At 44.5% G+C, this 15268-nt stretch overlaps 1 protein-coding gene across 1 annotated transcript; it reads right to left on the reverse strand.

Annotated features, from left to right (window-relative positions):
* Positions 1-236: 236 nt before the first annotated feature.
* On the reverse strand, positions 237-12983 carry LOC130024179 (caspase-1-like). The gene is made up of 8 exons (XM_056114817.1): positions 12977-12983; positions 12174-12440; positions 4635-4753; positions 3790-3966; positions 3158-3392; positions 2216-2359; positions 800-909; positions 237-335 (listed from the first exon to the last, which is right to left on the reverse strand). Exons 1-8 carry the CDS (start codon positions 12981-12983, stop codon positions 237-239), a joined length of 1158 nt encoding a protein of 385 aa, XP_055970792.1.
* Between the last annotated feature and the right edge of the window lie 2285 nt (positions 12984-15268).

Below are 15268 nucleotides of genomic sequence, written 5' to 3' on the forward strand. Positions count from 1 at the left end.
CAGTATTGAAGGGCCCAAAAATCCAGAGAAGTTCTCCTCTAGCAAGATCACAAGAAAGAACCACTGCAGGAGACAGAGGGAGAGTGACTGGCTTGGGAAAGGCACTAACATCTCTCTTTCTGTGGCACTGGGCCCTCAGGACTTCCCAGCATGGTTTTAGCACCTGCTCTTGTCCCAATCCTCCCCCCACCCCCCGCCAACCCCCTGCCCATCCTAGACTTGCACCGCTCACTCACTTAGTACCCTGGGAAGAGGTAGAAGGGTTTGGTCAGCGTCACCCTCTCAGTGGTGGGCATCTGTAGTCGTGTTGCCGGGAGCTCAAAGGAAAACCGGACCTGGAAGGAAAAGCCAGTCTGTCCTTATTCTGTTTTCCTACTGGAGGGAAAATGACAGAGTTGTGATAGTAAACAGCTATGATGACTGGGGGGAGGGGGGGCAGTGTTGGAGAGTGGGGGAGTCTCTTTCTCTGTCAGAATCAGTAATATGCACATTGCAATTAGAAATGACCCACCAGACTTTAAAAATCTGCCACAAGATCTGATGGCTTCAAACAGAGGCAGATCAGAGTCCACCTGTTTACCTACTGCACTGTCTGGCAAACAAAAACAACCTATGTTTCTTGCCTCCTTATACCAGGTTAGATGATTCTAAGCACCCTCAAGAACCAGTGTGGAAAGAAGGCATTGGAGGGTGGGGAGGACAGGGGGGAAGGGGATGATTTCAAGCTGCTCCTCAGTGTTTTAGCTGGAATCATCCAATATCCAGGAAGGCAGATTGCAAAAAGCTTCTAAAGCCTTACCTCTCGGAAAATGTCCTCCAGGTGATAGGAACAGGCATATTCTTTCAACTTCTCGATAAGTTTTGTAATAAAAAGAGAGCCTTTTTCGGGGCTCCTCCAGGAATAATGATCTATAAGGAAAGCACATTCCAGATCTCAGGAAATGGCTTCTGACTCGCCCAGAGAGGGAGGCCCCGGCGTCCCCTGGGCGGCATGCTGTTGTCCTATGGAACATGCATCTGGTCAGCATCTGGGGAGGCATTTCCACCCATATAAAAACCACTGTTTAGGGCAGAGGTGGGTGGACCATGTCGGGGTCAAGAATCTCTGTGTTCCAGAAGTCAATCAAGCAGACAGGCAGAGAAGGCAGAATGGGGAAGAAGGATCTGGCTGGGGAGGATCTGAGTGAGCAGCGGGCTCAGCCCAGACTCCACATGCAGTTTCATTCCTGGCATCGGATGGTACCCTGAGGTTTTCTGGAGTGATCCCTGAACAGAGATCTTATTGCAGTATTTGAGCACTGCCAGGTATGATTCCCCCCCCCCCAAAAAAAATAAAAACCGGGAAAAACAATCAAAACAAAAAGCAGAAGTAACCTGAGTGTGAACTTCAAGAGTGAGGCTTATTGACTCTGATTTATGTTGATTTAAAACCTTTTGCATGATGATCTCTACACAAGCCATTTTTGAAGACTAGGTGGAATACTTTATAGGTGTCAGGGTGAATATAGAATATATATAACACCCAGTCTATACAGGATACAAATATTCATAACTTTAAACATTTTTTTTGCTTAGTAAATGCTTTATTTAAGCTTTTAAAAAATTCTGGAGCTAGAGATATAGTACAGGAGCTGATGTGACTGCCTTGCTTGTGGCACACCCGGGATTAGATCCCCTGCACCATATAGAGTTCCCCAAACGCAACCATGAGTGAACCTGAACACTGCTGAGTATGGCCCCAACACTGTAAAACATAACAAAAACCATTTTTAAAAACATTGACCATACAGAAGTCAAAGTAAAAATGGAATGAAAGGTTAAAACATACAAGCCTAGAAGTGATTTAAAAGGAAAACTAAAATTTTATTGGACGATAAAAAGTCTTTAAAAAAATTAATGTCTAACAAGTGATTTCAACACTATGAGTCTTTTTTATGTACAGTCTGTTTGTAATTTATTACAGTGTAGGTATATTCCTTTACCCTTCACTATTCCAGGAAAATGTTTTATATCATGCAGGATTTTACTAATTCGGTAAGAATATATGCTCCTTTATTCTATGTAGGTAAAGGAATTGAGGATGTAACTGGAAAGAAAGATGAGGTCCCCAGAAGTTGTAGGGGAAATGTCAACAGAGATAAGACCACCTTGGTGGACAGAGGGAAGTTTCTGCCTGGTAGAACCCACAGAGATGTCTAGAGAAAACATGCATTACTTGGAGTAGAGGAGCAGAAAGCAATGAAGTCCTTCTCTTCGTGCACTTTCCTGATGGCGTCCTCCTCAAAATCCTCCAGAGTTAATCGAGAGTTTCCAGAATCTTCTTCTGCTGAATCTTTCACCCATGTTGCTCCTTCTCTGCCTGGAAAGACAAGTTTCATTCATCTTATTACTATCAACTGAATATCTTTTTCTAAAATTATATTCATCTTTTTGTCACTATTTTTCATCCACAATCTGTATCTCTGGAACAATCTTTTCAATAACTCTTATCTTTGCCAGCTCTCAAATGAATCCTAAAAAGATCCAAACATCAAAGATGTAAGTTGAAACACGACAAGAAATTTTGTTTCTAGGAAAACTTGGAACAACTATATATCAACTAGACTCACAGTTCCCAGAGCCTAAGGATTTTTATTTTAATTTTACTATTGTTTTGTTAGGACCCACTTAGCTGGAGAACTGCCATAACAGGCTCTGAGTAACTTAGGCCTCTTCCAGGAACGAGAAAAGCAGGAAAACCTGATGCTTTTGTCAAAGATTATATCCAAGGAATAAGATTAGGTCTCTGGAATGTGACGGTTAGGGAGTGGGCTGGATATTGAGGGTCAAAACAACAACAACAACAAAAATATATGTATTCATGCTGAATAGTGCTTAAATGAAATTGCTAAAATGAAAGTATAAGAATTTGCTGAACTTAGTGCTCGGGGTCCTTGTTGAAGCCTGCTGCGCCAAGCAAATACATGGACCCCAGCTAGCTGGAACAATAAACCTCGCTATGTGATTTGCATTATCAGCTCTGTTCTCTGTCCTTGAGAGGTGGTCAACTCTGGACTCTAACATTTGCAGACACAAAGAAACTGCCAGCTATAAGTCTCCTGCAGCTGCTGAAGTCAACAGGGAGGTGTCTGGTCTCCTAACAGATGTTAGCACTCACCGCCACGGCAAGCCTGGATAATGATCACCTTAGGTTTATCCCTCAAGTTTGGACAGTTCGGAGTATTCAAACTTCGAAAGATTTGGTCAACATCTAATATATCTGGGGAAGTCTCAGAGTGTCTCTTTCCACAGATGCCTTCCCGAAGCCCATGAGACATGAACACCACAAAAGTACTATCAGAGGACACGTGTTCTGGGCGGGCAGCAAACGCCTTCAGCTCCATCACCATGTCCTGGAAGAGAGCAGCACACCATTCTGAACTGTGTAAATCATGTTCATGGCACCTCTTGGGAATCCATAAAGACACAGTGATCAACAATGAAGATTAGTAGAATGTCGAAGAAAAATGAAGGGTAACTCTATAGAGAAGAGTGAACCAAAGAGAGACAAGACACCATTCAGGAAGTAATGGGACATTATTGGATTATATTGCAATGATCAATTCTATCAGAGTTTTGCTAAAAGGTTCTATCTGAGAAGGGACTTTGGTAGCAATCAGCATCCCAGAAGGCCAAATACAGGTTTTTTATTATCAGTGCATTTAATTTCTGGGGCTACAAACCCCATTTTTTTAAGATGTCTTAGAAACATGATGAATATGAGCAGGTTTCTGTATTATGATGTTTTACCGAGCTTGTGAGGTTTTCTTTCACTTCCACACTGTACCCCAGGTCTTGCAGCAGCTTCCTCATGCCTTTCACATCAATATCAGCTCCAGTTCTCTTAGGAAGATGTTCAAATTCCATGTTACAGATGATGAGGGCAAGCCGTGTGCGCTGGCCTGACTTTTCCTTGATGGGGTAGATCTATAGAGAATTTAGACAGAATGATGAGTCTTTGACTCAATATTCATCCTGAGAGCCTCCCTGCTTCTACTCTGCTCGTCTTGCCAAGAAACTGAGCTCCACAATCACAGATCAAACCTGGAAGTACAAATAAGCCCTGCCCTAAGGGTGACCATTGAGTTCACAGACACCCAAATGGCCACCAAGTGCTTAATATAATTGTATTTGAAGGGTGGAATTATGAGGTGAACAGATTTGAGTCTGTTATGAAATGACTTTCAGTCATTCCAGAATGGCTAAAATTTAACACTGACTTCTCCACTTACTGGACTGTCCAAGTATTTCCCAATTCATGCCTCAGTTTCCTGCCCTCTAAAATGTTTTACTTTGAAGATGAGTTTATTCATTATATTATGCTTAGTAAAATGTCAAATTTGTAAAAATTTAATAGGTGCCCTGTGACTAAAATTATAATCATAATTATTCACTCGGGAAATTGGATGAAATTCAGTTTGATTCAGTTCCCTGAGTTCTCTGCATACGTTGAAAATCCTGGGAGATAGAAATCCATTATGTCAAGGAAAAACCAAGATTTTTTTCAGAATCTCTCAAGGTCACTGTCTATGAAAGGACCCTGGAACTGTGAAAAGAACTCTGGTGACTTTTACCCTGCTCCTTCAGTACTGAGCACAGCATTCTGATACCTTCTGCTGCTGCATCTCTTGGACAAAGTCCAGAGAGCAGAGCTTGAGGGTTGTTTCTGGCTCACAGCTTTTGATGTCATCCGTCACCTGCACCATGAGAGAAGCTATGAGAGAAAAGAAACAAGAATAATGTCCTACTTAGAGTTTCACTTGGTACCCTTCATACATCAGCTGTGTGTGAACCCAAGGAGAAGAAAATGCTTCTGAGAAAAGCATCCCTTTGGGAGGCATCCCCATGTTTTGGAGATCACTTTCATGCAACGCAATCTAGCCATCCATTCACGGGTCACAAGAGTCCCTTTATCCCTTAAGGTCTGCGTTTTCACAAATGCTTTTACTCTAAATATGGGTATTTTAAGATCTTTAATGATGTCAAACTCTCATAAGAAAAACAGATCAGATAAAATAGTTAAGATATATATTAGTTTCAAGTGATTTAAAGCTTAGGATAAAATTTAATGGAGGTAGGTAAAAATGGCTATACCTGTTTTAGAAAGATGTGACTGTGTATTTATTTGCTGAACAGACATAGTAGGCATTAGTGTTGTGTGTGTGTGAGTGAGTGTGTGTGAGACAGAATAGAGACAGAAATATATAGAGGGGGGGGGGGGAACAGAGAGAACAGAGAAAGCACAACAGCAACTCTTGAGGTCTGGCTGCCAGAGCAAGGCCCTGGGGAAGCGAGGAGGAAATAGGATGTCCGTGCAGAGTGTGGCAAGATCGTGCTAAGTGCTACAGTGCCAGCACAAGCCCCCTGGGTTCCCAGCACCTCAATACCTGCGCTCACACAGGAGGAAGATGCCTCACAGCAGTTCAAGTGAGACAAGACTGGAGGGAATATTTGCTCCCAAGGGACACAGTCTCCAACAAGATAAGCACTTGCTGGAGAAATGAATGCAGTCTTTTTTTCAAAATCAAAATACGTTTTCTTAATATTGGGAGGCTCCTTACCCCAAAATAATGAGTATTCAAAAATCAAAATTAAATTCAGTCTTGAAGGGAGATCTAAAGCAAAGTTAACAGTTCGTTAAAGCAAAGCAGCTCCCAGGGAGCCTGGAGAGAAAAGTCAGGAGGAAGAGATGCTTGAGGACAAATGGGGGAAGAAATATCTGATTTCTTCATAAGGGAATCTGGGAAACAACAGGAAATACTGAAGAAACTATTTAGATTCCACTGGAGCTATTTTTCATGCAAGGATGGAAGAGTGTCTGAGTCTGAGTTCCACAGGGAGAACAGCCTGCTCCAGAATCCCCCAGGGTGGGAAAGAAGATTTTATCTCCCCCTGAGCACTTGCATACATTTGATGTTTTCACAACATTGTTTAATCTGCAGGTGTTTGGGGAGTTTGTTTCGTTTTGTTTTTAGTTTTAGTTTTGTTTTATTTTGAGTTGACACCAGCTGTGCTCAGGGCTGACTTCTGGCTCTGTGCTCAGGGATCACTCCTGGTTGGGGTTGGGGGACAATGTGTGGTGCCAGATAATTGAACCAGGGCCCGCTGAATACAAGGCTTGCATCCTACTCTCTGTCCCATCTCTTGGGTACATTCTGTTTCATTGGAACTGGTAGGTGTGAGTTGTCATTTTCATGGCTAAATTTTGGGGCTAGTGTGAATTTCATGCTGGGGGTTCTTGAGCACCTATAATTGATATATTGGCACAATCGCCAAAAGAACCGTGTTTGTAGTGCTTCTGGCCCTCAGCCCTGTCCAGAGAACAGGGTCTGTGCCTAATAATTGGCGTGTGCTCAGAATGTTCCTAATGGCTTGTGAGTGAGGGCCACAGTGATGAAAGGATTCAGTGAATGGGGCTTCAAGTCCCATCTGTTGCATGCACCCGAGGGTAAGCTATGTTCCAGGGAGATCCTGTGTGGGAAGGAGTCAACTATGTTTGATTTCCTCTGCAAACTTCAAATTCACAGTTTCAAGGGGAAGGTATGTGAAACAGAAATGTAAGAGAAATTAAAGAACAAATGCGTGAATAGATAGAAGACTTGCAGGGATTTTGAAACACAGCCAGTGGGGACTGGAGAGAAGCTGGGAATTTGAGCAAAACTTGGCCACACTTGGATGCTAAAGGTGAGAGAACATCAATTGAGGATGTTTTCCCACATCCTGGTGGGACTTAGGGTTTGAGACACAGACTCAGAGTCTGTGCCCTACTTGCCCAGAGCCTCCTCACTCTGGCTTGATCTCATGCATGTGTCATTCGTTAGTGTTCAAATACTGTCCCTGCTTTTAAAATACCATTACCTGGCAAGGGAGCTGGGAGTGCTGGTGAGCCGTGTGTAGAAATCCTAGGTTGTGGACCTATGGGAAGATATAGATGTTAAAGTCACCCTTTGTCTGGGCTCAGAACTCTGCCTAACACCATGTACAAAAGTAAGATCAAAATGGATTAAATACCTCAACATCAAACCAGAAACCATAAGGTACATTGAAGACAAAGTTGACAAAACCCTCCATGACATTGAAGCTAATGGTATCTTCAAAGATGCCACGCCACTGACTGAGCAAGTGAAAACAGAGATAGATAAATGGAACTATCTTAAACTAAGAAGCTTCTGCACCTCCAAAGAAACAGTGACCAAAATACAAAGACAGTCTACAGAATGGGAAAGGATATTCGCCGAATACACATCTGACAAGGGGTTGATATCCAGGATATACAAAATACTGGTTAAACTCCACAAGAAGAAAACATCCAACCCCATCCAAAAATGGGGCAATGAAATGAACAGAAAATTTCTCAAAGAAGAAATCCGAATGGCAAAAAAGCACATGAGAAAATGCTCTACATCATTAATCATCAGGGAGATGCAGATCAAAACCACAATGAGATACCATCTCACACCTCAGAGACTGGCCCACATTCAAAAGAACAAAAGCAACCAATGCTGGCATGGATGTGGCGAGAAAGGGACACTCCTTCACTGTTGGTGGGAATGTCAACTTGTTCAGCCCTTCTGGAAAACAGTATGGACGATTCTCAAAAAATTAGAAATTGAGCTCCCATTTGACCCAGCAATACCACTCCTGGGAATATATCCCAGAGAGGCAAAAATGTATAGTCGAAGTGACATCTGCACTTGTTTGTTCATTGCAGCACTCTTTACAATAGCCAGAAACTGGAAGAAACCTGAATGCCCAAGAACAGATGACTGGTTAAAGAAACTTTAGTACATCTACACAATGGAGTACTATGTAGCTGTTAGAAAAGATGAAGTCATGAAATTTACATACAAGTGGTACAAGATGGAAAGTATCATGTTAAGCGAAATGAGTCAGAAAGAGAGGGGTAGACATAGAAAGATTGCATTCATCTGGGGGATATAAAGTAACAAAGTATGAGATTAATACTCAAGAATAGCTGAGATCAGCACCAGGAGGATTACTCCATAGCTTAGTGGCCAGTCGGGCATTCTAGAGGAAAGGGCAGCTCAGACAGAGAAGGGAACACCAAATAAAGGGTGTTTGGAGGATCCTCCCAGGAGGGGAGATGCATGTCGAAAGTAGACTATGAACTGAACATGTTTGCCACTCAATGCCTCTTTTGCAGACCACAACACCCAAAAGGAGAGAGAGAACACAGGGGATTGCCCTGCCACAGAGGCAGGGGGGGATGGGGGGATGGGGGTGGGGGGGATATTATCCAATGTGGTGGAAAATGGGCACTGGTGGAGGGATGGGTATCTGATCATTGTATAATCAAACCCAAGCACAAAAAATTGTAAATCTACAACTGTACCTCATGGTGTTTCACTAATAAAAAAAGAAAAATTAAAAAAAAAAGTCACCCTTTGTCACCTCTGATGATGCTGGTCCGGTGGATGAGCCAAAAGTTCGTGCTAGAAAGACATTCCACGGACTGGAGCGACTGTCCCACCAGTCACAAGGAAATCAGAGGGTGAGCCAGTGTCAGGATCTGCAGTAAAGGCCTCTAGCTCCTTTAACATATCATGAGGTCACATTAAGGACATTCCTTATAACCTTCTTTTATAGGTTGTAGATTGGACAACGCCAGGACCCCATATTTTGGATTAACAATTCCCTCCTTTTACCCTTTCCTTGGAATTTACAGGTGCCTCAGTTGCCAAAGGAGAAAGGAATGACTTTTAACAGGGACATATTTTCAATTCTCTCTAGGATATCTGTTTGTAATGGAGCTTCCCTCTGTCTCTTTCTCTACCCTAAGGCATGGAGATGTACCAAATCCCAATGATTAAAGCCTCTGATAACTTTTTAAAAAGTGTTTTTTCTCAAACATAAGCTAAAACTCACATCTATGATTGCCGGTGAACCTGACCAGAGAATGGCTGCATTCCCCTGGTGAAGGACTCCTGACAGTAGTTGTGATACTCCTGCTATGGTGCTTCCTGCCTGATCCAGTGCCCCTGAAAATTATTGAAGTCTTAATGGTTGCTCCCCTGGGACTCATTGCTGCTATTGCAGGAACAACTCTTCAAATTTGATCCAGACACTTCATTTCTTCAAAATATGACTAAACAAATCTCATCATCCCTGTACAGTGAAAGACAATCGAACACTTAAAAATAAGTACTGCTCTGGGTTTAGGGGCAGACTGAAGTTTTAGTACAAAAATAAGACTTTTGTGATTGGAATTGTTTCTCTTTCTATTTCAATTTTTTGTGATTTTTGTAAACAGCAAAGAGGGAGATGTAGGATAATGTTGGTTTGTCCTTTTTTTTGCCTTGCCACAGGGAGCTTAGTTTTATTGGGTTACACCCATCACAGTGCACCCAAGTCACTCCCATTCCTCTGTGTTTGTCTGTAACCTCTTTCTTTGTGCTCTGTTTCCACCACAGGTCAATCACCTTTACCTTCTAATCAGACTCTGTTAACTTCTAAATATTGCTTTTCTCTTCTCCTTACGTCCTTTGCATAGTTACTTCAGAGCAATGTCCTTTTTGTATAGACATGGGAAGAGAGTTAATGCTATGCTTTTGTACTTGGGAGTTAACTGACTCTGAATAATATTCACTCCGAGGCATCTATTTTTTTGACTTAAGCCTCAGTTGCCCTTACATCCTAGCACCCCAAAATGAAGGGTCCCAACAGGGACTGGATGGACCCAGGGCAAGCTTTGAGCTACCTGGCATCAAAATGGGCCAGGCCAAAGCATCATAATGCTTAAATATAAGTTAAGAGCATGGTCATAGACAAATTCTGTCATGATCCAAAAAGTAACAACTAAATTAGGACCCTTATAGGGTTAGGAAAGACTAATCTGGCCTGAGCACTGTAGACTGGGATCTATGGTGAGATGTCCCTAGGAGAGTGACCCTAATAGCTTAATGTGTCTCTTACAGCATCTGTACAATCTGACTAAGGAGTAGAATTATGACTAAGGAGTAGAATTAAGATGAATATTGAAATGGATATTGGACTAAGGAAAGAAGAAACACACTCTAGGTGATATTTCTTCCTTGAGAAGATCTCCCAGCTGCAGGAGATCAGGAAGGGCTTTCATATTTTGACTAGACCTGGGTGTGGCTACCATGGAAGTGTTTTGAGTGTGTAAGAGACTAGAGAGACCAGGATGGCCAGCAAGAGGGACAGAAGGGAAAAATGTAGAAGCAGGGTCGGGGAAGGAGAATCAAGGAGAATCGGGGTATCAGGGAGAATCAAGGGGCATCTAGGAGAAGGAAAAGAGATTCGAGGAAAGTCAAACTGGAGACGAGATTGGAATAAAATGCTAACACCAACCATTCTGGCCCTCATTTCTTCCTTTATCTGTCCATGTCATTGGCTATCCTTGGTAGGGAAGTGGCCCAAGACCACCAAACAGTGGTGGCAAGAGAGTCTTATGTTTCTTATTCATTTTATGAATACACAAGGGGGAATTGACATTATTGCATATGCACAGAGCAGTGTCTGTGGAAGCAGTGCCACAGGAGGGTGGCATCCTGGAAGGACTTAGGGTTTGAGACACAGATACAGAGCCTGTTATTATCAACAAGGTCGTGAAACTGAAAAGAAACAGAATAGACTCGGAGGAGAGAATAGCATGAGCCAACCTACATGACCAGAACCTCCTCCCCATGGCTTGGTCTCAATAATGTGTCCCTGCTTTTAAAATACCATTACCTGGCAAGGGAGTTGGGAGCACTTGTGAGCCATGTATAGAAATCTCAGGTTGTGGACCTATGGGAAGAAACGGATGTTATAGTCACCCTTTCTCACCTCTGTTGATGCTGGCCCAGTGGATGAGCCAGAAGCTCCTGATAATAAGACATTCCCAGGGACTGCAGCAATAGTCCCCCCAGGAAATGAAAGACTCTACATATCCGTCACATAATAAACTCCAGAGAGTGAGTCCCCCATTTTGTGTTCTCTTTGTTGAACATATTAGACACAGCATTGGGGCTGGCATGAAAAATTCTACTGATGTGCATGTTTCCAAGAGGCTCCTGAGGATGCTTCTGCTGCCTGAGGCGTGAGGCAGCGTGAAGTGTAAAGGGGTCTGAGTGTTGGTCTGGATTTGGGAGACAAGTGAGAAGACTCATGGCATGTATGTCCCCAGCCTTGCCAAGACGGCATAGAGAAAAACGTGATGAGCAGGTGGCCCAGTGGTCTATCCCAATCAAGGCTAAGGATCAAGCAGCAGGAAAAGGGAAAAGGGGAAACTGTCCTGACTCCAGGATCTGACAGGGGTCGGCCTGGGCTGGCTGTTCCAGGCTGTTCATCACCTGGGATGGAAACAAGACCCTGCACCTGATAAGCTCTGCTCACAGCCTCTGTGTGCCACATTCTCCCTACTTTTACTCAGGGGTAAAAGTCACACTCCAGGGGAAGCACCCGCCCACCTCCTGTCCTGGTTGGGACCTCCTGTGGGCTCAATTTATCCCCTGGGATCCTGCACATTATGATTGTCACGTCCAAGGACATGGACTGAATCACCTGTGGTTTTGTAAGGATCTAGTAGACTCCCCCTGAGAAGCTTCTCTGGAAACTTTCAAGATTGGCAGAAACTAACGAATGAGATATATTGCTATGCTTCACTTCCAGGCACTTATTGAGGAACAAAATTTCCACAGACCATGTAAGGCCCCACCTTCCTGCTCTAATGGAGTTGCTACAGGATGTCCCAAGGCCCCTCACACCCTGACCAGGAAGACTGCAGGGTGGCCCTCACTATGCTGGACATAATCAGCTGCTCCAGTCAAGGGCATTTATAGAAGGGACCTTGTGCTGGGCCACCCTTGTAGAACTTTTCTGTGAAAGGACTCTGATACCGCCATGTCTCGTCACCTCCCATGGCTCCGGAGAAACTGAGAAAAGGTGGAGGACGAGATAAAGCATGTGACAACCCCAAGGACACAACACCTCACACCTGGGGAAGGGTTGCTGAATTGTGCTTCAGGAGGTGCCACTGTGGGTCAAAAGAACTGGAAGGAAAGAAAAGGCAGTGGCCACAGCAGGGCCCTGGGCCCAGAGACAACACCCGGTACATGCCTGTGATGTGAGCTGGGAGACCCAGAGCCTGCGGGACAGCCCGAAATGCTTACCCAAGGAGAGCCCCAGTGTCTTGGCAAGGGACGTGTCCTGCTCACAGATATAATCGATGAAGATCTGGCACGCATCTGGCCCTTTCAGGAGAATGTTGTGGATGAGCTCACGGGCCATCTCCATGGAGGTGGTATTTCCCCCAATCACCAGGTTCCTCTCTTCCAGGTTCAGCACCTCCTTCGCAAAGAGTTGGTCCAGCAGGCCATAGAGTGTGATCTTGCTCACAGACAAGATAAAAGTATGGCTCTTCTGTCTCAGGATCTTGTCTGTTGGAAGCACAAGGATTGCCTGTAGCAGAGATCAGCCCTGCAGTTTCCATCACCAGCACGCCTGTGTCTGCCATTGGTCCTGAGCATACCGCAATCCCTGCTTTGGGCCCAGAGTCTCCCCTCTGGGCTGGGGACAGATTCCTCTGAGCCAGTAGCTGAAAGCCAGGGGCTGTGCTGGTGAGCCCCATTTCCCTTCCGGTCTGTGTGATAAAACTAGGCTTGGTAGTCGTCCACTTTCTCTGGGAACTGTGGTAATGGCCCCAGTCTGTGCCGGTTCTGCACACACGGGATACAGTAAGGACTGTAAACCTGATGCGTAGGAAGTCAGTAAACAGTGTGTGTGACCACAGAATGGCAGTTAAGATGTGTTTCCTTTCTGGGCACCGACTTCCCTCACCTAACTCCCTCCTTCTCTACGACCACCTCTCTCCTCCTCCAATACCTCTCAGGAGATTCTGCTCCCCTGAACAGAATCAAACAGTGACTCCAGAAAAAGCCAGCCCCTTCCGAGGCAATTCCACTGTAAAACTTACCAGCCATGGCCTAGCTCTGGAAGCCTGTGTTCTGGGAACCTGCAAGCCGCTGCCTCTTCCTGTTTTGCAGGGCGTGCAAGCAGCATGTTGAGAAATCCCCACCCGACTGGTTTATGGCTCTTTATTTTCTCCAGAGAGAGGCCTCTGAACCTTGGACTGGCATATTTTTGGGAGCGTCCTCACCAGGACTTGGAATAGGACTGGAGAAGGAAGTGACAAGGCTTGAAGTCAGGAGAGTGGACAAGGGGTAAGGCTTCTCACTGTGATCAGCTAGCTCCCACTCTGAAAGTTCCCCTAACACCACTGGGGACACAGTGATGCCCCCAAACACCTCTGGGCATATTCAAGGAACCCCCAAGCACTGTCGATTACATCCCCGGGGTTCCCAAGCACCACTGGCTGAGCTCTAGAGGACCCCAAGCACAGCTGGGTGAGTCCTGGAGAGCCACCCCAAGCACCACTGGGAACCACTGGTGGTCCCCAAGCACCACTATATACAGCCCTCATGAGTACACCCAAGTGCCAGTGGGTGAGCCCTGAAGGGCCCCAAGCACCACCAAGCATAGTCCTAGAGGGTTCCAGGCACCACCAAGCATAGTCCTAGATGGCCCCAGGCACCACCAATCATAGTCCTAGATGACCCTAGGCATCACCAAGTGTAGTCGTAGAGGACACCAAGTACTGCTGGGTACAGCCTTGCAAGGACCCAAGTCCACTTGCATGGTCCAGTGATCCAGGAACCATAGGGCCCAAAGAGCGCTTGCTATCTTCTCAGTGATACTGGAAGATTATTCCTAGCATACACTTAACTAACATCTAAACTGGTTAAGGAAATTGAGGCCCAGAACAAGATTTGTTAACTAGCACAGTCCCTAAGTCTAAAGTATAAAGAGAGCCTGACTCTAAATCAAGTGTTTATTACCTGTAGAGAAGTGTTAAATCAAAACTATTCAGTGATAATAACATCAAAATGCAAAGGTCAGGACTATACTACAAAATGGTCAGGACTACTACTACATACTAGACTACTATGCTTTTTTTCTGTTGAAGTTCTTGTGAGTCAAGGGATATTTGGAGGGCACTTTGAGTCCAGAGGCCCCATTGCTGTAGTTTGAGTGGGTGATAACCCATTCCTGAATTTATGTTCTTTCCTTCTTCACATCTCTGTATTACCTGGGCAACTTTGTTTACTGTTGGACCTTGGGTGTTGACATTTGCAGAATCATCTGGAGTGAGGAAAGGCCAGTCTGAAGCCAGTTGTTTTGAATGATGTTGGGACGTGGCACTGGTTAGAGACAGGCGTGGTCATTCTGAGAGCTCACGTTCCAGCTTTCACATGTCAGCCCCCCACCTTGGGTTAATTGTGACGCCTGAAAATTATTGTCACCTACTGATATGCAGACATATGCAGACATTCAGTAATAATAATTACCTTAATGTATTTCTCCAGGTAAATTTGACATCTGTGTCTTATAAGAAATGTCATAAGAAAAAAACTTTCACATTTGAGGTGTGAAAAATAAAATTTCAAGGCCCTGAACCCTGATTCCTCCCCTCTACCCACCACCCTATGCCAAGCTCCCGAGGAACTGTCCCCACACCCAATTCTAATTTTCACAAAGCAGCACCCATCAGAAATGGTGAAAAAGCATCCTTTCTAGGTGACCTTCTCGGTCTCGTGTTGCTGAGAGCCCCCTCTTCAGAGATGGGGGTTCTCTTCATTTTCTTCCCAGGACCCTTCATTATCTGACACTCAGCAGGGCCTAGCGTGCAAAGCCCAAGTGAGCCAGGATCCTGGAAGTGCTGAAAGATAGGACCCGGGCTGGGCAGAGGGAGCTCCCTCCTGAAAGCCAGACTCTGTTTTGTGCCTCAGGGTCATGAGTTTTCAACCTAGTTAAAAAAAAAAAGTCAGACCCATAGAGCATGGGCTTAAATGCCCAGACACCGACCAGACCACAGATAACAAGGATGATTCAAGTACTTGGAACAAGATTTATTCACTGCTCTGTTTCGTTTCTGTAGTTCCACTTGCTTGCTCACTTGCTCTTATTCTTGGTCTTATTCTTCCTTTTCTTTAATTTAATACATTTCTAATCTAATCTAATGTGATAATCTAATCTAATGCGAAAATCTAATCTAATCTAAAGTGATTTAGAGACAACCGCTGGATTAGAGCTGTTACCAACTGGATTGCATGGGATGTCAAAAGAACATCTGGCCACCCACCTACAAGATGGTAAGACTTCTTCATCAAGACCTGAACGGTGTGAGGCTTTTAGTGTTCCTGGAGCA

This window comes from Sorex fumeus, unplaced genomic scaffold (assembly GCF_029834395.1).
Source record: "Sorex fumeus unplaced genomic scaffold, SorFum_2.1 ptg000028l, whole genome shotgun sequence".
Taxonomy (NCBI): domain Eukaryota; kingdom Metazoa; phylum Chordata; class Mammalia; order Eulipotyphla; family Soricidae; genus Sorex; species Sorex fumeus.